The sequence below is a fragment of the Bos indicus x Bos taurus genome, unplaced genomic scaffold (assembly GCF_003369695.1).
Source record: "Bos indicus x Bos taurus breed Angus x Brahman F1 hybrid unplaced genomic scaffold, Bos_hybrid_MaternalHap_v2.0 SuperScaffold_100126, whole genome shotgun sequence".
NCBI lineage: Eukaryota > Metazoa > Chordata > Mammalia > Artiodactyla > Bovidae > Bos > Bos indicus x Bos taurus.
The window spans coordinates 1,200,392-1,225,689 of record NW_020867066.1 but is presented as its reverse complement, the minus strand read 5'-3'; the positions used below and the strand labels follow the sequence as shown (position 1 = coordinate 1,225,689).

Sequence of the window (25,298 nt, the reverse complement as noted above, 5' to 3'; positions counted from 1 at the left end):
TTGCAGTGCAAGGGACTCTCAAGAGTCTTCTCCAACACCACAGTTCAAAAGCGTCAATTCTTTGGTGCTCAGCCTTCTTCACAGTCCAGCTCTCACATCCATACATGACCACAGGAAAAACCATAGCCTTGACTAGATGGACCTTTGTTGGCAAAGTAATGTCTCTGCTTTTGAATATGCTATTTAGGTTGGTCATAACTTTTCTTCCAAGGAGTAAGCGTCTTTTAATTTCATGGCTGCAGTCACAATCTGCAGTGATTTTGGAGCCCCTCAAAACAAAGTCAGCCACTGTTTCCATTGTTTCCCCATCTATTTCCCATGAAGTGATGGGACCGGATGCCATGATCTTCATTTTCTGAATGTTGAGCTTTAAGCCAACTTTTTCACTCTCCTCTTTCACTTTCATCAAGAGGCTTTTTTAGTTCCTCTTCACTTTCTGTTTAGTCACTATGAAATAAGCCCATTGTTGTTGATTAAACACTTGTATGAAGAACTGATGCTAAAAGGTTAGGATGGCAGGAGAACACATTTTAAATCTTTTTCTTTTTTCCCTTTTCTATCTCCATACAGGATTTGCAGAATTTGAAGGAAAGAGATCTAACTGTGACAGGAGATGGAGGAACCCCACTGAGTGAAGGACAGAAAGCCCGGGTCAGCCTCGCCAGGTAAGTGGGGTTTCAGTTGCCATCCGCCCCTCCTCCTCTGCGGTTCCTAGTGGACCTGAGCACACAGCCCCCGCTCACAAGGTGAGCCTGTGTGAAGCAGGGTCTTGGCCCTTTCCCTGGGCTTGTGGAAGGAACCTGGAGTTGTTAGACACCATCATGATTCAGAGATGAGACCCAGGCAATGTGAAGTGTCCTCTCCTGACGTCTCTCTATGTTTTCTAGAGCCGTGTATCAGGACGCAGACATCTACCTCCTGGATGATCCACTCAGTGCAGTGGACGCAAGAGTCAGCAGGCACTTGTTTGAATTGTGAGTTTGGTCCTGTTTTCTATCATCTCTGCTTTCCAGGAACCCTGTAGAGATCAGGGAAGAGAGCTCAGGAAAACCTTTGTGCTGGAGACTCAGCTCACTCTGTCCTGGTGTCCCTCCCTTCCCTCCACAGAAGACCCATCATAGAGAAATTTTGCATCATGATGAGGTCAGGACAGGAAAATACAGCAGTTGCTTCCAGTGTGTGTAGGACAGTGGGGTCCATGCTTTAGGGAGTGAGGGATACATGACAGATTCCCCCGTTACTTGCACTTGACGGATTCAGATATTGTGGATGGATCCAAACCCCAGGGATAAGAAGGATGATGTAAAGTTTTTAAATCAGAGAGTAGGACTTGGTAACCTGGTGATGGGCTGCCAATTCTTTTCCTTTGTCATTTGCTGAAGGCACATTAGAAGTGAATTTTTCAGTACAGATATAGGGCTTCCATGGAAAGACCCTGTTGGTTTATGCTTATTATTCTGCTGGTTTAGAAATACTTAGTAAAGTATTTACAAATGATTTAGAATTTACAGATGATTTATTCCACATCTGAGTATGGCTCAATTATTTAACATTTCTTCATGGATACTTACTAAAATTAATACTTAGACCCACATGTAGGGTTAACTTGAATTTGAAACTCAGTATCTTTCGGAATCTTTCTGAAGTCCTGACTCTTACTTTGTGTTTCTGGAATTTGTTGTCAGTGGCTCTTTCTTGGCCACAGAACTCCTGGAGAAAAGTTCTGTTGCTTCTCTGTCCCAACACATGCTGACTGAGGCCTCTGGTGGAGTCTAGACTGACATCTTTGAAAGTCTCATGGATTCACTTTTTCTGAAGCAGCCTCCACATCTACCCCATGGTTAGTTCCCTTGCTGTCGTTCACCTTGTTAAAGACAATGAGCCTTCCAGCTGCATATCAGCACCCTGCTGTATGCACTGAGATTGATACCCTTACAGATGTTCCTGCACAGAACCTCTTACTTTACAAGGAGGACAGTGATCCAGGAGAGGGGAAGGACCCACACTGGGCAGAATAAGGGAGACTAGGACACAGCCCTCATTCCTGCCACCAAGGAACCTGTCTCTGTGTGGAGCTTGTTAAGACAGATGCCAGGGGAAAGCTCAGCAGAGTCAAGGTTTAGAGAGTTTTGATACAGGATACAGTAAATGCTAAGTGGAAGTTGCAGCTGGAGACTTTCACTGAAGTTGGAAAGCTCCCTGTGCCCAGGGCTGGGAGGGAAGTGCCCTGGGGGCCTGCAGGCTGGGCAGGTGTGTGGAGGCTGAGAAGAGGACCCAGTTCCTTTGCTGAAGGAAGAGTAGAAGCTCAGGTATGGAGGGAGGAGGAAGCAGGGCTGTGAGGAGAACAGCAGGTATGTCCTTGTCTGAAGGAGGTGGGGTGTTTGGCAGAGAGAAGCTATTTGGAAATTCTCGCTGTCAGGTTCTGTGTTACTTTGCTGGGGCTGTCTGTCCAGGCTGCTCTCACAGGAGACCACAGCCTGGGCAGCTTATAAAAAACAAAAATTTATCCCTCAGGATTCTGGAGGCTGGAAAAGTCCAAGCTGAGGGTGCTGAGAGATTCAGTGTCTGGTGAGGGCACGATTCCCGTGTCCTCACGTGGGGAAGGGGTGAGGGAGCCCTGTGGGTCCCCTTTGTAAGGGCACTAATCTCTTTCATGTTGGCTCCACCCTCATGACCTGTCACCTCCCAATAGCTACACTTCTAGTACACAGTGGGAATTAGGTTTCAATATATGAATTTTGAGGACAAAAACATTCAGTCTATAGCAAGTTGTCACAGTTGGGGTGTTTAAAGAACAGAAATTCATTTTCTCACAGTCCTTGAGGCTGGAAGTTCGCCGTGTAGGCAGGTTTGGTTTCTGATGAGAATGTTGTCCTTGGCTGCTGGTGGCGTCTGCCTCGCTGTGTCCTCATATGATCTTCTGTCCATGTGCACCCCTGTCTCTGTCCTTTAAAAAAAAAATTAAAATATAATTGATTTACGTTATTATGTTAATTTCTTTGTATGGCAAAGTTACTCAGTTATATACATTCATACATTCTTTTAAATATTCTTTTCCATTATGGTTTATCTTGGATTATCAAATATAGCTCGCCACACTATACTGTAGGACCTTGTTGTTTATCCATTCTACACATAGTACTTCACATTCTGCTAAGCCCAAATTCCCAGTCCATCCCTCCCCACACCCCTTCCACCCATGCAACCATAAGTCTGTTCACTATGTCTGTGAGTCTGTTTCTGTTTTGTCAATAGGTTCATTATTGCCATATTTTAGATTCTACATGTAAGTGATATCATATGATATTTGTCTTTCTCGTTCTGACTTACTTCACTTAGTATGATAACCTCCAGGTCCATCCATTTTTCTGCAACTGGCATTCTTTTTCCTTTTTTTATGGCTGAGTAGTATTACATTCTCTCCATGTACCACAACCATTCGTTTGTCGGTGCATATTATGTTGTTTCCATGTTTGGCTATTGTGAATAGTGCTGCTATGAATATAGGGATACATGTCTTTTTGGTGTTTGGTTTTGTGCATACATATGCCCAGGAGTGGGATTACTGGAATATAAGGTAATTCTACTTTTAGTTTTCTGAGGATCCTCCATGCTGTTTTCTACAGTGCCTGAAGCAACTTTCATTCCCAGCAGTAGTGTAGGAGGGCTCCCTTTTCTCCACACCCTCTCAGCCATTGTTATTTTAGTGTTGACCATTCTAACTGGTGTGAGGTGATGCCTCATTGTAGTTTTGATTTGAATTTCTCTGATAATTTCCAACGGTGAGCTCCTTTACATGTGCCTATTGGCCGTCTGTATGAGTCCTTTGGAAAAGTGTCTATTTACTTCTTCTGCCCATTTTTTGATCAGATTTTGTTGTTGTTCAGTTGTATGAGCTGTTTGTACATTTTATAAATTAAGCTCTTGTTGGTCACATCATTTGCAAATATTTTTTCCCAATCTATAGATTGTCTCTTCATTGTGTTTATGGTTTCCTTTGGTGTGCAAAATCTTGTAAATTTGATTAGGTCCTATTTATTTATTTTTTTAATTAAAAAAGAATTACTTGTGGCTGTATTGCATCTTTGTTGCTGTGATGGTTTTTTTCTCTTTGTGACGAGCAGGGCTACTTTCGAGTTGTGGTGTGCGGACTTCTCATTGAGATGGCTTCTCCTGTTGCAGAGCATGGGGTCTAGGATGTGTGGGCTCAGTGGTTCCAGCTCCTGGGCTCCAGAGCTCAGGCTCAGTAGTTGTGGTGCATGGGTTTCTTGCTCTGCGCATGTGGGATCTTCTGGGACCAGGAATGGATCCTGTGTCTCCTGCACTGACAGGTGGATTCTTTAGCACTGAGCCACCAGGGCAGCCGCCTTTTGTATATTTTTGTTTATATTTCTATTGCCTTAGAAGACTGACCTAAGAAAACATTGGTATAATTTATGTCAGAGAATATTTTGCCTTTAATCTCTTCCAGGAGTTTTATGGTGTCACATCTTATGATTAAGTCTTTAAGCCATTTTTAGTTTATTTTGTGCATGGTGGGAGGGTGTGTTCTAACTTCACTGATTTACATGCCTGTGTTTCTGTCCTTATGTCTTAGTCTCCTCTTCATCTAAGCACACCAGTCAGATCAGATTAGGTGCAGTGTCTTTAAGGGTAGTGATTACTTCTTTACAGTCCCTGTCACCAAATTCTAAGGTGCTAATAACTAACGTGACATGTGAATTTGAGAGGGACGTGATTGGTGTAGAGCAGGCCTAGAATAGCAAAGTAAAAAGACTTCAGCAGTCAGTAGGTATATGAGGAGCTCTGAGCTCTGGACACAAGGAGCTGGGATTCCACATCCACTAACCGGGGATTGTTATACTTTGGCAGAAACTACCCAAATGTAAGATGTGCTTAGTGTTGGGGTGATGAAAGAGTTGTGGTGATGGCTGCAGAACAATGTGAATGTACTTTATGCCACTATATGGCTATATGATTAAAATGGTAAATTTCATGTTAGGTATATTGTAACCCACATACACACAAACCTGCATCAGATCAGATCAGATCAGATCAGTCACTCAGTAATGTCCGACTCTTTGCGACCCCATGAATCGCAGCACGCCAGGCCTCCCTGTCCATCACCAACTCCTGGAGTTCACTGAGACTCACGTCCATCCAGTCAGTGATGCCATCCAGCCATCTCATCCTCTGTCATCCCTTTCTCCTCCTGCCCCCAATCCCTCCCAGCATCAGAGTCTTTTCCAATGACTCAACTCTTCACATGAGGTGGCCAAAGTACTGGAGTTTCAGCTTTAGCATCATTCCTTCCAAAGAAATCCCAGGGCTGATCTCCTTCAGAATGGACTGGTTGGATCTCCTTGCAGTCCAAGGGACTCTCAAGAGTCTTCTCCAACACCACAGTTCAAAAGCATCAATTCTTCGGCACTCAGCCTTCTTCACAGTCCAACTCTCCCATCCATACATGACCACAGGAAAAATCATAGCCTTGACTAGATGAACCTTTGTTGGCAAAGTAATGTCTCTGCTTTTGAATATGCTATCTAGGTTGGTCATAACTTTCCTTCCAAGGAGTAAGCGTCTTTTAATCTCATGGCTGCAGTCCCCATCTGTAGTGATTTTGGAGCCCAGAAAAATAAAGTCTGACACTTTCCTCTGTTTCCCCATCTATTTCCCATGAAGTGGTGGGACCGGATGCCATGATCTTCGTTTTCTGAATGTTGAGCTTTAAGCCAACTTTTTCACTCTCCACTTTCACTTTCATCAAGAGGCTTTTGAGTTCCTCTTCACTTTCTGCCATAAGGGTGATGTCATCTGCATGTCTGAGGTTATTGATATTTCTCCTGGCAATCTTGATTCCAGTTTGTGTTTCTTCCAGTCCAGCGTTTCTCATGATCTGAATCTTTGAGAACATGAGAGAACAGGGCAGATGACACATGACATGGTCTCCAGCTCTGATCTGATCCCCCCTTTCCAACCCTCTCCCGTTCATGAGTTGATGAGTTTTCCCTTAGAGAAGTGCCTGTGTCTTGTCATGAGTTCAGTGACAGGAGCTAGTGCTGTGACAGGGATTCCCCACCCCCAACCTCCTGAAGTCATGAATATCTCAGCCTCCTTGTTCCAAGTACCCCACCCTGAACTCACAAATGTGTGTTACCCCATCTTGTGTGCATCTGCACATGTTCTCCATCAATGCAGGAACGGATTCTACTGGTCATTGCATCCATGTCATATGGAGAGGAGAGCAAGGCATTTTGGTGCCAAGTACAGTGTGCTGATCACAGAAGTTCTCTTGAGTTCTTTTTCAAACACAGGAGATATTTATAAAATCGTCTCAAATCTTTTGTGTGTACCACTTTGGATATATACTTGATAGAAGGAAGCTTAAGACTGTTGTTCGTAATCAGAACCACACATTCTCTAGGGAAACTTAAAGCAGAGATTGTGAAAGCAATTTAGAAAACCACTCAGCAGCAACTAGAGAGTGTTCTCAAGTTAGAGAAGCAGATGGAACAATATGCTGTGAGAGATGGTGGTCGTGTGGAAGCTGGGTCATGGGCAGGGTTTTGTATTAAAAGTGAATGAGTAACACTTCTACTTGCCGTTAACAGTTTCCTTCAGTCATGAATTTATATCCAAGGTTATTGAGGTTCATGACTTTTACAGCTTTATGCTGTGAACACAGTGGATTCTATCAGCTACAGAAGGTGAGGGCTTTACGTAAACTGATGCAGTCTCACCTGTGTCCAGCCATGGATCCCATCCTGGTTCAGCCCCACATCACCAGAACCCTGCCTCCTGCATCATCAGCTCTTGGGGTCTGTCCTGATCAGACTCCAACGCTCCTGTCTACACAGTTCACCATCCTATCTACACAGCTCACCCTCCTGCTCCAGTCCTTCACGGACACCCCCCCACCCCACCCCCCTACCCCATTCAGAAAGCAGCTCCAGGTCCTCAAACAAGCTTCTTTGCCATCTTCCCCCATCAGCCTTTCCAGCTCGTCCCCACACCCACTCAGTATCCAGCTATGCTGGATCTGTGGGGGTCCTTTATTACCCACCCCCTCTCTCTGTCTGTACACACTAGTCCCTCTGTCCAGAGCCAGGGAGCAGTGCCCCAAGACACAGAAGGAAGGTGGAAGATGGAATCTGCTTTTCCCTCCTGCTCCTCCAGGGGGCGCCCATGCCCTCTGTCTCCCCTCAGCCCTCAGTGGGTGTGCTTGACCATTTATGAGTCCCCCTGACACCCATCGGAGAAGGCAGTGGCACCCCACTCCAGTACTCTTGCCTGGAAAATCCCATGGACGGAGGAGCCTGGAAGGCTGCAGTCCTTGGGGTCTCTGAGGGTCGGACACGACTGAGCGACTCCACTTTCACTTTTCACTTTCATGCATTGGAGAGGGAAATGACAACCCACTCCAGTGTTCTTGCCTGGAGAATCCCAGGGACGGGGGAGCCTGGTGGGCTGCCGTCTATGGGGTCGCACAGAGTCGGACACGACTGAAGCGACTTAGCAGCAGCAGCTGCCATCCATAAACTATGAATGCAGGAAGGTGCCTCAGCCCAGCATCTTCTATCCCAGGAACCCTGTACCTGCTGTGCCTTCTTCCAGGCTGTTTCCCTAAATAGTCTCAGGGCTTCCAAGTCTCCACATCTAAGACAGCAACCCCACTTGTTTTTCCCTCAGAGCACAGGCCACAGCCCAGTAGCACATTTTCTATACTTATTCAATATATCCTCTACATGGTGCAGAGTATTGTTTTCTATCTTGACCTGTGGGTGGATCCTTAGCACTTAGGACATTGCTTGGCTCCTCAACAAACTGCTGATTGAATGAATGGATGTGGGCACTGTGTCTGTCTTATTTGTATCACCTCCATCATGGGATGTGTCCCCTCTTAATACAGCCCTTCAGATCAGATCAGTCTCTCAGTTGTGTCCGACTCGTTGCGACCCCATGAATCACAGCATGCCAGGCCTCCCAGTCCATCACCAACACCTGGATTTCCTGAGACTCACACCCATTGAGTCAGTGATGCCATCCAGCCATCTCATCCTCTGTCATCCCTTTCTCCTCCTGCCCCCAATCCCTCCCAGCATCAGAGTCTTTTCCAATGACTCAACTCTTCACATGAGGTGGCCAAAGTACTGGAGTTTCAGCCTTAGCATCATTCCTTCCAAAGAAATCCCAGGGCTGATCTCCTTCAGAATGGACTGGTTGGATCTCCTTGCAGTCCAAGGGACTCTCAAGAGTCTTCTCCAACACCACAGTTCAAAAGCATCAATTCTTCGGCGCTCAGCCTTCTTCACAGTCCAATTCTCCCATCCATACATGACCACAGGAAAAACCATAGCCTTGACTAGACGAACCTTTGTTGGCAAAGTAATGTCTCTGCTTTTGAATATGCTATCTAGGTTGGTCATAACTTTCCTTCCAAGGAGTAAGCGTCTTTTAATCTCATGGCTGCAGTCCCCATCTGTAGTGATTTTAGAGCCCAGAAAAATAAAGTCAGCCACTGTTTCCACTGTTTCCCCATCTATTTCCCATGAAGTGGTGGGACCGGATGCCATGATCTTCGTTTTCTGAATGTTGAGCTTTAAGCCAACTTTTTCACTCTCCACGTTCACCTTCATAAAAAGGCTTTTTAGTTCCTCTTCACTTTCTGCCATAAGGGTGATATCATCTGCATATCTGAGGTTATTGAGAATTCTCCTCGCAATCTTGATTCCAGCTTGTGTTTCTTCCTGTCCAGCGTTTCTCATGATGTACTCCACATATAAGTTAAATAAACAAACAATATACAGCCTTGACGAACTCCTTTTCCTATTTGGAACCAGTCTGTTGTTCCATGTCCACTTCTAACTGTTGCTTCCTGACCTGCATACAAATTTCTCAAGAGGCAGATCAGGTGGTCTGGTATTCCCTTCTCTTTCAGAATTTTCCACAGTTTATTGTGGTCCACACAGTCAAAGGCTTTGGCATAGTCAATAAAGCAGAAAGAGATGTTTTTCTGGAACTCTCTTGCTTTTTGCATGATCCAGCGGATGTTGGCAATTTTATCTCTGGTTCCTCTGCCTTTTCTAAAACCAGCTTGAACATCAGAAGTTCACAGTTCACATATTGCTGAAGCCTGGCTTGGAGAATTTTGAGCATTACTTTACTAGCGTGTGAGATGATTGCAATGGTGCGGTAGTTTGAGTATTCTTTGGCATTGCCTTTCTTAGGATTGGAATGAAAACCCCTTTTCCAGTCCTGTGGCCACTGCTGAGTTTTTCAAATTTCTGGCATATTGAGTGCAGCACTTTTGCAGCATTATCTTTCAGGATTTGGAATAGCTCAACTGGAATTCCATCACCTCCACTAGCTTTGTTCGTAGTGATGCTTTCTAAGGCCCACTTGACTTCACATTCCAGGATGTCTGGCTCTAGGTCAGTGATCATCCCACCGTGATTATCTGGGTCGTGAATATCTTTTTTGTACAGTTCTTCTGTGTATTCTTGCCATCTCTTCTTAATATCTTCTGCTTCTGTTAGGTCCATACCATTTCTGTCCTTTATTGAGCCCATCTTTGCATGAAATGTTCCTTTGGTATCTCTGATTTTCTTAAAGAGATCCCTAGGTTTTCCCATTCTGTTGTTTTCCTCTATTTCTTTGCATTGATCCCAGAAGAAGGCTTTCTTATCTCTTCTTGCTATTCTTTGGAACTCTGTATTCAGATGTTTATATCTTTCCTTTTCTCCTTTGCTTTTCACTTCTCTTCCTTTCACAGCTATTTGTAAGGCCTCCCCAGACAGCCGTTTTGCTTTTTTGCATTTCTTTTCTATGGGAATGGTCTTGATCCCTGTCTCCTGTACAATGTCACGAACCTCATTCCATAGTTCATCAGGCACTCTATCTATCAGATCTAGGCCCTTAAATCTATTTGTCACTTCCACTGTATAATCATAAGGGATTTGATTTAGGTCATATCTGAATGGTCTAGTGGTTTTCCCTACTTTCTTCAATTTAAGTCTGAATTTGTCAATAAGGAGTTCATGGTCTGAGCCATAATTAGCTCCTGGTCTTGTTTTTGTTGACTGTATAGAGCTTCTCCGTCTTTGGCTGCAAAGAATAGAATCAATCTGATTTCAGTGTTGACCATCTGGTGATGTTCATGTATAGATTCTTCTCTTGTGTTGTTGGAAGAGGGTGTTTGTTATGACCAGTGCATTTTCTTGTCAAAACTCTATTAGTCTTTGCCCTGCTTCATTCAGGATTATATGTGGGATCATAGAATTAACACAGCCTTTATATAGGAATAACTGTTACACAACTGGTTGCTTACTCAATCATTTCTATGGCATGACTTGGAAATCTTTAAAAACTTGGAAATGAGTATATTTTTCTAGTGACTTGGATAAAATAATCATTTAGGAAAAGTTCCCAGCCATCGACTGATCACTTCATTGTAATTATATGTATTACCTTATCCGTGATGGAATGTTAAGAAGAAAACATCTTAAAACTTTTGGGTTGATTCATCTTGGACGTAACACCCCATCAGATTTGATTAACATCCACCTTTAGGGACTATTGGCAGGCAATTATGTATTAAGGTGAAAAAATTCTGTTTAAAAGCTTTAGTTCTACGTTGAAAAGGTGTTAACCAAGAAAGAAACTTAGGTTGAATGTTGAGCTAGCACGTGTCAAAAGGTGAGAATGAATCCTTTGGACTTAACAAAGCAATGGTGTATGTTTCTACATCCTGGGGTCTTGCTTCTGATCAAAGACCCAGTGTCCAGAGTGTCCCCTTAGGACTTTTCTATCCTGAGTCCAAAGTGCATGACTGTTTGTGGTTATGGTGAAGTGGAGAAGGGGCCTGACCTTTACTGAGTGGATTGGTGGTTTGATTTGTCAGAATGTGTGGATGAGTTGTCATTGACCTTGTTTTGAGATGAAGAAACTGAGGTTGGGTTGCTCATCTGATGTCAGTTTTGTGAGGGACTGAGATGCAGTCTGCTGGCTCCAGACTCTCCATTTGACTCACTCACAGGCTGGGCTGTGGCCCAGGTTCCTGAGATTTGCTCTGCGAGGGGCTGGGTCACCCAGAGTACCTGCCTGGAGCCCTGCCTGTGGTCACTGGGGTCCCAGACTCACCCATTTGCTTCCCTGGAGGGTTGTGGACCTGTGGGATGAGACTACAGCTGAGTCCGTAGAGCTCTACATTTGAAATGCAGGAGTAGTTTTTTTTTTTTACTGTGGAAAAAATTTAAGGTTAAATACTGAGGGTGTCTTGACTAAGAGAACTGATGGATCCTCTGAGCCACTGGATGATTTCCACTGTGATTTGGGCCATTTGGATTCTGTTCTTTTACTTTCATGTTTGGAAGGTGTTCAGTCCTAATGAAAGAAAACTTGCTTCCTGGATGGAACTGGGAATGTTGTAGAGAGTGACGGAGGCCATGCTGACATTTATTTTATATCTAACATTCTTTGGGAACAAGCGTCTAGCAAATGCACTCTGGCAAAAATTACCAAGAATCTATTAATTTTTTGTTGTAAATATTTGCATCATTAATTATAAATAATCACCTAGAAAGCTAAGAATGTACACATTTTTAAATGACATGAATCCCTCTTCTCCCATTCCTAAATAGCCATAAAATAGTGTTTTAGTTTATTCAGGTTTTGAAATCTCAGTATTACTCAGTTGTTTTCCTTTATGAAACATGTAAATAATTGTTAAGCTGAGTTTTAGAGGAAAAGACTTATCTGTTGGTGCCTCCTTCACTGGGCTGATTTTAAGAATTTTTTGTAGCAGTAGATTCAAATTTGCTGCTGATAAATTTAAGAACCTAGTTGGATTAATTGACTTATGTTTATTTAATTTTTATTATTGATTTGGCATTTAAACTAAAGATCTTTTGTCTTTGTCTCACTGTTTTCAAAATATGTTTTCAGTTTGAGGTACTTCATTAATGTGCTTTTGGTTTCTGTACCTTTTACATTTGTAGGTGTATTCGCCAGGCCTTGAAGGAGAAGATCACAATTTTAGTCACTCATCAGTTGCAATACCTAAAAGATGCAAGTCAGATTCTGATATTGAAAGATGTAAGTAATTTCTAGAAGTCTGTGGAATTGCTAGCCCTCAGATGTGTTGGGAGAAGGCAACGGAAACCCACTCCAGTAACTCTTGCCTAGAAAATCCCATGGACGTAGGAGCCTGGTAGGCTGCAGTCCATGGGGTCGCAAAGAGTCGGGCACGACTGAGTGACTTCACTTTCACTTTTCACTTGCATGCATTGGAGAAGGAAATGGCAGCCCACTCTAGTGTTCTTGCCTGGAGAATCCCAGGGACGGTGGAGCCTGGTGGGCTGCCCTCTATGGGGTTGCACAGAGTCAGACACGGTTGAAGCACCTTAGCAGCAGCAGCAGGTGTGTTGAAGGATGGACCTCCTTTCTGGTCATTTTCCTTGGATTCATGATAAACACCCTCTTCTCCCTCAGTTTTTCATCCCCTTCTTCTCAGAGCTGGTGTTCACACCTTGGAGGATGAACCTAAAGCTCTGTAGAAATGTCACTATTACACTCTAAGCCATATAAACCCTAAAGTGCATAAGAGTGCAACCACAGGATTATTGAATCATTAATGCTCTAATGAAGTGTGTTGAGGATAATGATGCAATTTTATTTAGAACTTTTTATTTTCCTCTTCCATGACTAAAGTCAAAGTGTATTACTTACAAATTAGAGATTCTAAGATCTGTTGGTATCCAAGTGATTGTCATACCTAGGTTGCCTAAAGAGCATATTCCATTAACACCAGAAATGAGGTTGGGTATCCGAGCACCTAGATCAGAGACACCCACTCTGCTGGTGTCTCCAATTGCTGGTCTCACTGCCCAGGTCTCTTGTGTGTGCAGCAGGAGGACAAGGCCCTGCCTTCATGGGGCTCCTTTTATGGGGAGGATGTGACAAAGAGGGTGACTTCCTGGCTGTCTCCTTGAGGAGCTGGTGCCTCCTGGGGTCTGAGTGACATGAAGGTGGGGGCCACACAGTCACCTGGGGGAGGGAATCTGAGGCAGGGGGTCCTAAGGAAGGAGCTGACCTGGCAGGTTGGAGGAACTACAGGAAGACCAGCATGTCTGAGGAGAGTGAGCAGGGGATGTGGAGGAGCTGGTCTCCTAGCAATGGCCAGGGGACCGGAAGTGGCATGGAAGTCTTGGATGGTCCAGAGCAGAAGAGGGATGTGGTCTGATATCAAATTTGAGAGATTTCTATGATGGTCACTGGAGGGGTGACAGCAGAAGCAATTCCAGGTCTTAGTAAAGCTGAGAAGACAGAAGTGTGGGCTCAGGCTAAAGTATCAGCTTCTAGAGCTGCTGTAACTGGGTGACTGCAAAGTACTGCAGTCTGTGTGACTTAAAACAGTAGAAGATTATCGTGTCCCTGCTCTGGAGGCTACGGGTCCCAAATCCAGGTGCTGACAAGGCCGTGCTCTCCCTGAAGGCTCCAGAGAAGAATCCTTCCTTCCAGCCTCTGGTGTTTGCCGGCCTTCCTTGGTGTTCCTTGGCTTCCAACTGCAGTACTGTGGTTTCTGCCTCTGACGCCACTTGGCCATTGTCCCCCTGTCTGAGTCCCTTCTCATAAGAACATCAGTCATATTGGATTTAGGGTCACCCTGCACCAGTGTGACCTCATCTTACCTTGATTACATCTGCAAAGACCCTGTTTCCAAATAAGGTCATGTTCACAGGTGTCACGTTTGAACTTATCTTTTTGAGGAGGGAGCACCATTCAACTCACAGCTCCTAGCATGGTTGGGAGGTGGGGTGGAGATTAGTGAGAAGTTTTCAAACTTGGTGGTAGTTTGATGCTTCACTTTTTGGCTCATTTACATCTGGGCCTCAGCATCTTTTTCTTTAACCCTGACTGTTCCACAGGCCCTTGGTCAGATCCTTGACTTATGAAATGAATCTCTGCTCCAAGAAAGATTATTAAAATACAGAACCTCTGTCTCTCTGGAAGCAGTTTCATATGTCTGCTCTAGGAATGTGACTCCTCTCCACTCCTCTAGGAATGGGGAGAGGAGCTAAAGTTTTTCAAGCTTGAGAGGAGTTGATTTCATATACAGAGGGGGCACTTCTAGTGTGTAAATCCCAGTGTTGACAGTGTTATGAGCACAGGATTAGTGGGCAGGAGAATAACCTATTTACCAGTCCCTAGATGTTTTAGAGTCCCCTGTTGCTTCCTTTGAGGGCACTGCCCCCATTTTAGTACTAACAAAACAACTATTTGTCCACTGGTGAGCACTCCTGGATGAGTTGGAGTCCATCCTCACTGTCGGGTTCTTCTCTCATGGCAGAGGGGAGATGGCTGCCCCCTTGTCCCCTTGGGATTGCCAATGCTTGGCTGCTGAGTGAAATTTCTGTCTTTGTACTTCTAGTCATTTCATTGTGCATATTACAGATAAAGTAGTGAGTGGTGATTTCATTAAAGAGGTGTGTGAATTTTGCCTCCCAAGTGGAACAAGACACAATATATCCTGCATAATTTTCTAGTTCTGCAGTATCAGACAGTACCCAGATGCTTCACTGGGTTTCTTCCAGTGGCTCACCTAAGGACACAGGGGGAGAGGGGTCCTAGCTAGGGTCCTGGGCCATCTTCTTACACCTGACCTGCATTAACCAGAGCTGCTCTCATTTGATGAGTTTTGCATCCTGAGAATTTTTTCCCTAATGTTTTGTTTGCCACTGAATGATCACCTGCATCTCGTTTCAGGGTCAGAAGTAGTGAAACATCTGCACATTATTTTGACTTTATAAGGGAGGGAAACTGCAATGATGTGTCCCACGTGTTCAAAGAACATGATTAGATTGGCTGTAGTTTAAGCAGCTGCCTGATTGGGGAAGCCTGGTTGGTTGCTTGTGGTCTGTTGGTGCGAAGTTTTCTCTTGGATCTGTGTGCACTGATTGTGGCTTAGGTTTTGGTTTGCTGGCACAGACTGTCAAGGCATTAGAGCCATCTCAGCCTCATGGCCTCTTTGTTTAATGATTTTAACAGATGGAATATTGAATTTTCCTTTGGGAACTTCCTTGATCCTTCTGTCTCTCTAATGCACTCTAAGTCCTCCAAACAGTTGTAAAGACCATGAATATGCAGCTTATGGGTTCTCTGTTCAAGTCTGGTTCCTACGTGTCCTGTCCCAGCTGGGCATATGATACTGTGACATTGACGGTGGTCAGTGAAATTTGATGAGCGACTCTTACCTATGCAGATGTGCTTGTGCCCACCTCTGTGTCAGTAATTTTCTTTTCTGCAACTCTGCCCAGCGATTTTTTTTTTTTTTTAATTTTGCTTGTCATGTGAGGTTTCTCTGAGTTCTCTTTTTGTCTCTAGAGACTATGCTGATCCTCCCAGCAACTTCTGTACTTCTTGCTTCCCTAAATGCCCATGGTAGTTTTGTGAATGGCCTCCATTTTCAACTCACAAGCACACATTTCTTTCAAATACCCCAACACTTAACACAGGGTTTGGCAGAGAACAGAACGCTCAGTTCTGTTTGAGTTGGCTAGATTTCTCAACAAGAATTCTAGACCCAGGAATCTTTTATTTTCTTCAATAATCACAATTTAAGACCAGATAACTTTTCTTGATTAGTATTTCAGTTGGTTTAATATTATTGAGGCTTCCCTGGTGGCTCAGATGGTAAAGAATCTGCCTGCAATGTCAATCCCTGCTGCTGCTGCTAAGTTGCTTCAGTCGTGTCCGACTCTGTGCGACCACATAGACGGCAGCCCACCACGCTCCCCCATCCCTGGGATTCTCCAGGCAAGAACACTGGAGTGGGTTGCCATTTCCTTCTCCAATGCATGAAAGTGAGAAGTGAAAGTGAAGTCGCTCAGTCTTTTCTGACTCTTAGTGACCCCGTGGTTTGCAGCCTACCAGGCTCCTCGGTCTATAGGATTTTCCAGGCAAGAGTACTGGAGTGGGGTGCCATTGCCTTCTCTGGCTTCAATCCCCGGGTCAGGAAAATCCCTGGAGAAGGGAATGGCAACCCACTCCAGTATTATTGCCTGGAGAATCCCATGGACAGTGGAGCCTAACAGGCTACAGTCCATGGGGTTTAAACAAGTCAGACACAACTGAGCAGCTAACAATATTATCAAATGTAAATTAATTCTGCTCAATTTTTTTTTTTTTTTAATTTTAGGACAAAACGGTGGAAAAGGGGACTTACTCTGAGTTCCTGGAATCTGGGGTAGATATTTTTTCCCTTTTTGAGAAGGGAAATAAGCAGCCTGCATCATCTCCAGTTCTAGGAACTGCTACTCTGATCTCTGAGTCTTTGGTTCAGTCTCTACCATCTCCCAGACCCTCCTTAAAAGATGCAGCTCCAGAAGACCAAGATGTGAGTTTCTATCCTGCAGGATGCCTGAGTCTGTCTGCTCTTGGTGGCCTCATGGACCATCAGTCTGCTCTGCTCATGACATCTTTATTTGTCCCAAAGTAGATCCTAAGGTTCCCAAAGTCTTATTCCATGGAATGGATAGAAGAACATGAAAGGAGCAAGCCTGCTTGGAGTTCCCCTTTGGGTGTAGGTTAGAGAATCTTATGGGGACCAGGAGTGGGTGCACTGCTGTGAATTTCTGGGTGCTTGTGGCTCACACTGAAATAAGAACTCTTCAATTTACCATAGTTACATCCTACTTGCTCTAGTGGCCCCTGGGTTCCCTTATGCATCCAGAGGCTTAATGTGAAGACACCCTTAGATGAGGCCTCCTGTAATCACATTAAATCAGCTTCTTTTCCTATATGCTGGAATGTCTGGCACTGCAGGTGACTGATGGTAGTATTTTGCCCTATTGTCAGAGGTAACATGTGCAAAGGACCTGACACATGGTAGACACTTTGGAGTTATTTTCTATCTTCACCTTTCTTACCAGTGAAGACCAAGAACCACATCTTACCCACCTTGAATCCCAGTGGCCAGCATAGCACTGCAGACATCCTAGCCTCCTGTAACTGTATAATATATTTTAAGTCCTCCAGACAGAAATGCACTAGATCTTCCTTAATAACATACACAGATATTTCTCAATATCCAAACGCAGGAGCCTGGATAATTCTGATAAGCATTCAGATTAGTTATTTGGTGTCTAAACTTAGGAATCACTCTCTGAAATTTAAGAACCAAATAGACTCAGATCAAGAGTCCCCCTGCTATCCAGATTCTCACGACTCTAATCCACTGTGTGAACTCAGTTTACTGCATTTGTCTAATATTTTGAGCCCCAACTACATTTAAACTTTCTATCATTGAGTGATACAAGTCATCTAGAGAGTTACATTAATTCCATATCATTTTACATATTATTTTAGAACAAAATTCTGCATTTGTCCTTGAATCAGGTAGGCTGTACTTGTGCTGACAGTCATGATTGACTTTAAGCAAAGTCATCCAGCAGTGCATAACCTTGTGCAAATGATGTTTCCTTATTTCTAATAGATTCCTAGTAGTGGGATAGCTGGGTAAACACCTATGTGGTTTGGCCAGATATTCCCACACCCTTCTCCATAGGAGATGGACCATCTTGTTCTCCTACCAGTGTGTGAGACATGTCTCTGTTTCCCACAGCTTTGCAGTGATGCCATTGTTGAATTCTTGAAATGTGGAGTTCATCATTTAAAATTTCATCTCTCACTGCCATTTTCCCCTTCCAGACTGAGAATATACAGGTTACACTACCTCTAGAGGACTATTTGGAAGGAAAAGTTGGTTTTAAGACCTATAAGAATTACTTCACAGCTGGTGCTGGCTGGCCCGTCATCACCTTCCTTATTCTAGTCAACATCGCAGCTCAGGTATGTAAGGGCGTTTATTTTGGTTTGTGCACTCAGATTGATAGTTACATCCTATTTATACTGTATTTATTTTATAATTATTTTTAGATATGTGTATTAAGAGATTTATTTTGAAAAACCAGCTGAGGTTGTGCATTCTAGCTGGGTGAATTTGAAATCAGGAAGGCAGGTCTGCAGGCTAGAAACTCAGGCAGGAGCTGACCTTGCTGACCTGAGGCAGAATTTCTTACTCCTCCTGGAAGCCTCAGGTATTGCTCTCCAGGCCATTGTCTGACTAAACAAGGCTGGCACAAAAGTTATTACTCCATCTTTCAGTCTACTTGGATTTGTATTGAAATACGTTAATGAAGAGCTGACTCATTTGAAAAAACCCTGATGTTGGGAAAGATTGAGGGCAGGAGGAGAAGGGGACAACAGAGGATGAGATGATTAGATGGCATTACCGACTCAATGTACATGGGTTTGGGTCAACTCTGGGAGTTGGTGATGGATAAGGAGGCCTGGCATGCTGCGGTTCGTGGGGTCGCAAAGAGTCAGACATAACTGAGTGACTGAACTGACTGACATTACATGTGGGGAGCAGTGTCTTCTGGGGAAAAGGGGATCTCTTTTAAAGATATTAAAATGTATCATGCCCTCCCCTGACCTGTGGTCATCTGGAGTGTGGGGCTTGGTGCAGACCTGAGCCGGAAGGACCATCTCTGTGTTCTGGAGCCTTTCTATCACCCATGCTAGTGAGCAGGGTGTGAGGGCTCAGTAATGTCAGTGTGTGAATGATTGCTGTTTCCTGTTCCAGGTTGCTTACATCCTGCAGGACTGGTGGCTTGCACTCTGGTGAGTGATTCCTGGTCTGACCCAAAGTGCTGAGAAATTGGGCTGGGGTGGGGCTTGTTTAACATCCACTTAGGACCATCCAGTAATTTCCTTGAAGAAAAAGTAAACTTCTTGTGGGTGGAGTGTGATCACTTCCTGGTCTCTCCCCATGTTCCTCTCTTTAACAGCTTCTTCACAGACAATTTGTTTTCTTTTTTGTTTTTGAACTTTTTGTTTTGTATTGGAGTATAGCCAGTCAACAATGTTGTGATAGTTTCAGGTGAATAATGAAGGGACTCAGCCATACGTATGCACGTATCCATTCTACCCCAAGTCCCCCTCCTATCCAGGCTGCCACAAAACATTGAGAGAGTTCCATGTGCTATGCAATAAATTCTTGTTGGTTATCTATTTTAAATATAGTGTGTGCATGGCCATCACAAACTCCCTATCACTTCCCCTTCAGCAACCATAAGTTCATTTTCTAAGTCTCTCTTCATAGACAGTTTTGAGAACTGAAAATCATCATTCAGATTTTTAAAAGGGAGACACACAGAGGGTCTTGTGAGCTGGGAAACACTTTCCAGCATGAAACATGTTTCTCAAATTGAGGTAATTTTTTTTTTTTTACATTTGTGTAAATTCTATGTTTATGTATAGTGTAATATTTTTTCTTCCCTGTTCCATAGGATGGATGTACAAAGTGACCTGTATTCTGGGGCATTAGTAAAAGAAGATGTAAATACGATGATCATTCTGAACTGGTGCTTAAGAGTTTATTCAGGTAAAGTTGACTCATCTGCTCTATTATATCAGAGTTTAAGGTACTTACAATGAGTCTGTGAACAATGAGGGCTTCCAGAGTAATTCAGTAATGTCTTAACAGATTAACTGTCTGAGTTGCATTTACTCTGAGAATTGATTAGAATTATTATTTTAAAGACCTACTAGAAGAAAAGGGGTTGAATGAAGACTCTTAATTTACTCTGCATTGGATGTTGGTAGTTAAACCAGGATTGCATATTCAGCAAGTCAGCCACTGGAAATGCGTGGCAATTGTTTATTCTAATAGGTTGTTTTAGCTAAATCTGATATTGTTATATGGATGGGCAAGGGGATTAGAAAAGGATCCTCACCCTGTGGTTCAGGTTGTTCCAATTCTGTCCAAATAAGCCTTGGCTTTTATTGATCTTAGATGAAAACCTCCGGCAGCATGGGCCCCAAATAAAAGCATTATTGCCTCCCAGGTATGCATACTTCCCTTCACCACACTGCTCATTTCCTGGGCTTCACTAATTACTTGAGAAGCTAAACAGGGGGATCCAGTGTCTGGGATTAGATTCCCTCTCTTTCTTACCTTGAGATTACAAGTTATCGCCTCTAGACTGTGTGATTATTTTAACATTTGGCTTTCCAGACTAATATTAACTAATATTAACACAAGAATGTTTAGAATATATATAGCATTAAATACTATTTAATGCATATGTTCACCTAAAATTTTAAATATATTCTTTATCCATTCATCTGTTGATGGATATTTAGATTGCTTCCGTGTCCCAGATATTGTAAATAGTGCGGCTATGAACATTGGGTTCATGTGTCTTGTTGAATTATGGTTTTCTCAGGGTACCCGCGTAATAGGATTGCTGGGTGATCAGTTCAGTTCAGTTCCTCAGTCATGTCTGACTCTTTGCAACCCCATGGATTGCAGCATCCCAGCCCTCCTTGTACATCACCAACTCTAGGGGTTTACCCAAAATCATGTCCATTGAGTCCATGTTACCATCCAACCATCTCATGTTCCACTGGCATCCCCTTCTCCTGCCACCTTCAATCTTTCCCAGCATCAGGGTCTTTTCAAATGGGTCAGTACTTTGCATAAGATGGCCAAAGTACGGCAGTTTCAGCTTCAACATCAGTCCTTCCGATGAACACTCAGGAGTGATCTCCTTTAGGATGGACTGGTTGGATCTCCTTGCAGTCCAAGAGACTCTCAAGAGTCTTCTCCAACACCACAGTTCAAAAGCATCAATTCTTCAGTGTTCAGCTTTCTTTATAGTCAGACTCCCACAAGACTAATGACTAATGGAAAAACCATAGCCTTAACTAGATGGACCTTCGTTGACAAAGTAATGTCTCTGCTTTTTAATATGCTATCTAGGTTAGTCATAATGTTTCTTTCAAGGAGTAAGCATCTTTTAATTTCATGGCTGCAGTTACCATCTGCAGTGATTTTGCAGTCCCCAAAAATAAAGTCAGCTACTGTTTCCACTGTTTTCCCATCTATTTGCCATGAAGTGATGGGTCTGGATGCCATGATCTTAGTTTTCTCAATGTTGAGTTTTAAGCCAACTTTTTCACTCTTCTCTTTCACTTTCAGCAAGAGGCTCTTTATTTCTTCTTCACTTTCTGCCATAAGGGTGGTGTCATCTGCATATCTCAGGTTTTTTATGTGTTCTCCTGGCAATCTTGATTCCAGTTTGTGCTTCCTCCAGCCCAGCGTTTCTCATGATGTACTCTGCATATAAGTTAAATAAGCAGGGTGACAATATACAGCCTCGACATACTCCTTTTCCTATTTGGAACCAGTCTGTTGTTCCATGTCCAATTCTAACAGTTGCTTCCTGACCTGTATACAGATTTCTCAAGAGGCAGGTCAGGTGGTCTTGTATTCTCATCTCTTTCCAAATTTTCCAGTTTGTTTTGATCTACACTGTCAAAGGCTTTAGCATAGTCAATAAAGCAGAAATAGATGTTTTTATGGAACAATCATGCTTTTTTGATGATCCAATGAATGTTGGCAATTTGATCTCTGGCTCCTCTGCCTTTTCTAAAACCAGCTTGAACATCTGGAGGTTCAGCATTCATGTATTGTTGAAGCCTGGCTTGGAGAATTTTGAATATTACTTTACTAGAGTGTGAGATGAGTGCAATTGTATGGTAGTTTGAGCATTCTTTGACATTGCCTTTCTTAGGGATTGGAATGAAAACTGAACTTTTCCAGTCCTGTGGCCACTGATGAGTTTTCCAAATTTGTTGGCATATTGAGTGCAGCACTTTCACAGCATCATCTTTCAGGATTTGAAATAGCTCAATTGGAATTCCATCACCTCCACTAGCTATGTTTGTAGTGATGCTTTCTAAGTCCCACTTGACTTCACATTCCAGGATGTTTGCCTCTATGTGAGTGATTAACCCACCATTGGGATCATCTGGGTCATGAAGATCTTTTTTTGTACAGTTCTTCTGTGTATTCTTGTCACCTCTTCTTAATATCTTCTGCTTCTGTTAGGTCAATAACATTTCTGTCCTTTTTTGAGCTCATCTTTGCATGAAATGTTCCTTTGGTATGTCTAATTTTCTTGAAGAGATCTCTAGTCTTTCCCATTCTGTTGTTTTCCTGTATTTCTTTGACTGATCGCTGAGGAAGGCTTTTTATCTCTCCTTGCTATTCTTTGGAACTCTGCATTCAGATGCTTATATCTTTCCTTTTCTCCTTTGTTTTTCGTTTCTCTTCTTTGCACAGCTATTTGTAAGGCCTCCTCAGAGAGCCATTTTGCTTTTTTGCGTTTCTTTTACATGAGGATGGTCTTGATCCCTGTCTCCTGTACAATGTCACGAACCTCCATCCAGAGTTCATCAGGCACTCTGTCTATCAGATCTAATCCCTTAAATCTATTTCCCACTTCTGCTGTATAATCATAAGGGATTTGATTTAGATCATACCTGAATGGTTTAGTGGTTTTTTCTACTTTCTTCAATTTAATTCTGAATTTGGCAATAAGGAGTTCAAAGCTCCCGGCCTTGTTTTTGCTGACTGTATAGAGCTTCTCCATCTTTGGATGCAAAGAATATAATCAATCTGATTTTGGTGTTGACCATCTGGTGATGTTTGCTATGACCAGTGCATTTTCTTGGCAAAACTCTATTAGTCTTTGTCCTGCTTCATTCTGTATTCCAAGGCCAAATTTGCCTGTTACTCCAGGTGTTTCTTGACTTCCTACTTTTGCATTCCAGTCCCCTATAATGAAAAAGACATCTTTTTTGGGTGTTAGTTCTAAAAGGTCTTGTAGGTCTTCACAGAACAGTTCAACTTCATCTTCTTCAGCATTACTGGTTGGGGCATAGACTTGGATTACTGTGATATAGAATGGTTTGCCTTAGAAACGAAAAGAGATCATTCTGTCGTTTTTGAGATTGCATCCGAGTACTGCATTTCAGAGTCTTTTGTTGACCATGATGGCTACTCCATTTCTTCTGAGGGATTCCTGCCTACAGTAGTAGATATAATGGTCATCTGAGTAAAATTCACCCATTCCAGTCCATTTTAGTTCGCTGATTCCTAGAATGTTGATGTTCACTCTTTGCCATCTCTTGTTTGACCACTTCCAATTTGCCTTGATTCATGGACTGACATTTCAGGTTCCTATTCAATATTGCTCTTTACAGCATCAGACCTTGCTTCTATCACCAGTCACATCCACAGCTGGGTATTGTTTTTGCTTTGGCTCCACCCCTTCATTCTTTCTGGAGTTATTTCTCCACTGATCTTCAGTAGCAAGTTGGGCACCTACCGACCTGGGGAGTTCATCTCTCAGTGACCTATCCTTTTGCCTTGCTGGGTCATATGGTAGTTCTATTTTTACTTTTTAAGGAACCTCCATACTGGAAAAGCAGACTACCTTACCTGCCTTGTGAAAAACCTGTATGCAGATCAAGAAATAATACTTAGAACCAAATACGCAACAATGGATTGCTTCCAAATAGGGAAAGGAATACATCAAGGCTGTATATTGTCATCTTGTTTATTTAATATGTGCAGACTATATCATGTGAAATGCCAGCCTGAATGGCTCACAAGCTGGAATCATGTTTGCCCAGAAAAATAACACCTCAGATATGCAAATGACACCACCCGTATGGCAGAAAGCAAAGAGGAACTAAGAAGCCTCTTGCTGAAGATGAAAGAGGAGAGTGATAAAGCTGGCTTAAAACTCAGCATTCAAAATATGAACATCATGGTATCTAGTCCCATCACTTCATGGCAATTAGATGAGGAAACAATGGAAATAGTGATAGACTTTATTTTCTTGTGTTCCAAAATCACTGCAGATGGTGACTGCAGCCATGAAATTAAAAAATGCTTGCTCCTTGGAAGAAAAGATATGACAAACCCAGACAGCACATTAAAATGCAGAGACATTACTTTGCTGACAAAGGTCTGTATGGTCAAAGCTATGGTTTTCCCAGTAGTATGTACAGATGTGGGAGTTGGACCATAAAGAAAGCTGACCACAGAAAAATGGATGCTTTTGAAGTGTTGTCCTGAATAAGACTCTTGAGAGTCCTTTGGACTGCAAGGAGACCAAACCAGTCAGCCCCAAAGGAAATGAACCCTAAATATTCATTGGCAGGAGAGATGCTGAAGCTGAAACGCCAACGTTTTGGCCACCTCATACGAAGAGTTGATTCATTGAAAAAGACCCTGATGCTGGGAGGGATTGAGGGCAGGAGGAGAAGGGGATGACAGAGGATGAGATGGCTGGATGGCATCACTGACTCAATGGACATGAGTTTGAACAAACTCTGGGAGATAGTAAAGGATAGGGAAGCCTGATGTGCTGTTATTCACGAGGTCACAAAGAGTCAGACACAACTGAGTGACCAAACAAGAACAATGCTCCATAGCGTCTGTATCAATTTACCTTCTCACCAACAATGCAAGAGGGTTCCCTCTTCTCCACACCCTCTCTCACCTTTATTGTTTTTATATTTTTTGATGAGGGCCATCCTGACTGGTTTGAGGTGATACCTTATTGTAGTTTTGATCTGCATTTCTCTAATAGTGATGTTGAGCTGTTTTTATGTGCCTCTTGGCCATCTGAGTGTCTTCTTTGGAGAAATGTCTCGTTAGGTCTCCTGCCCATTTTTGCTTGGGTTGTTTTTTTGGATATTGAGCTGCATAAGCTGTTTGTATATTGTGGAGATTAATCCCTGGTCAGTTGCTTAGTTCACCCTTATTTTCTCCTATTCTAAGGGCTGTCTTTTCATTTCGTTTATGGTACATATATACACTGGAATATTACTTATCCATAGAAAGGAACAAATTTGGGTCATCTGTAGAGATGTGGATGGACCTAGAGTGTGTCATACAGAGTAAACTAAAAGTAAAGTAATCGCTCTTTTTATATAAGCCAAAAATATGCTTATATTAATGCATATATATGACATCTAAAAAGATGGCACAGACAAACATATTTGCAGGGCCAGGAATAGAGTTGTAGATGTAGAGAATAGATGTGTGGACACAGAGGGTGGAGTGGGGAGGAGGGAAAGATGAATTGGGAGATTAGGATTGCCATATGTACACCAGCATGTGTGAGACAGATAGCCAGTGGGAAGCTGCTGTGTAGCACAGGGAGCTCAATTCAGTGCTCTGTGATGACCTAGAGGGGAGGCATACAGGGAAGGGAGGTCCAAGAGGGAGGGGATATATGTATACATATAGCTGATTGACTTCATTGTACAGCAGAAACTAACACAACATTGCAAAGCAGCTCTACCCCAATAATTTTTTAAATAAATAAAAACTTAAATAGTCTCACAGGAAATGCTTGTATAAAGTTTTTACA

At 43.0% G+C, this 25,298-nt stretch overlaps 1 protein-coding gene across 2 annotated transcripts in view; it reads left to right on the top strand.

Moving 5' to 3' along the window:
* The window catches only part of LOC113888430 (multidrug resistance-associated protein 4-like), a 547,902-nt gene that overhangs the window by 55,910 nt on the left and 466,694 nt on the right, over positions 1-25,298 (top strand). For both annotated transcript variants that reach the window (XM_027535554.1, XM_027535553.1), the window contains exons 12-18: positions 571-665; positions 888-974; positions 12,000-12,096; positions 16,199-16,396; positions 17,710-17,850; positions 18,647-18,684; positions 19,353-19,447. In XM_027535554.1, coding sequence (XP_027391355.1) covers positions 571-665; positions 888-974; positions 12,000-12,096; positions 16,199-16,396; positions 17,710-17,850; positions 18,647-18,684; positions 19,353-19,447 — 751 coding nt within the window. The remainder of the gene's footprint in view (positions 1-570; positions 666-887; positions 975-11,999; positions 12,097-16,198; positions 16,397-17,709; positions 17,851-18,646; positions 18,685-19,352; positions 19,448-25,298) is intronic.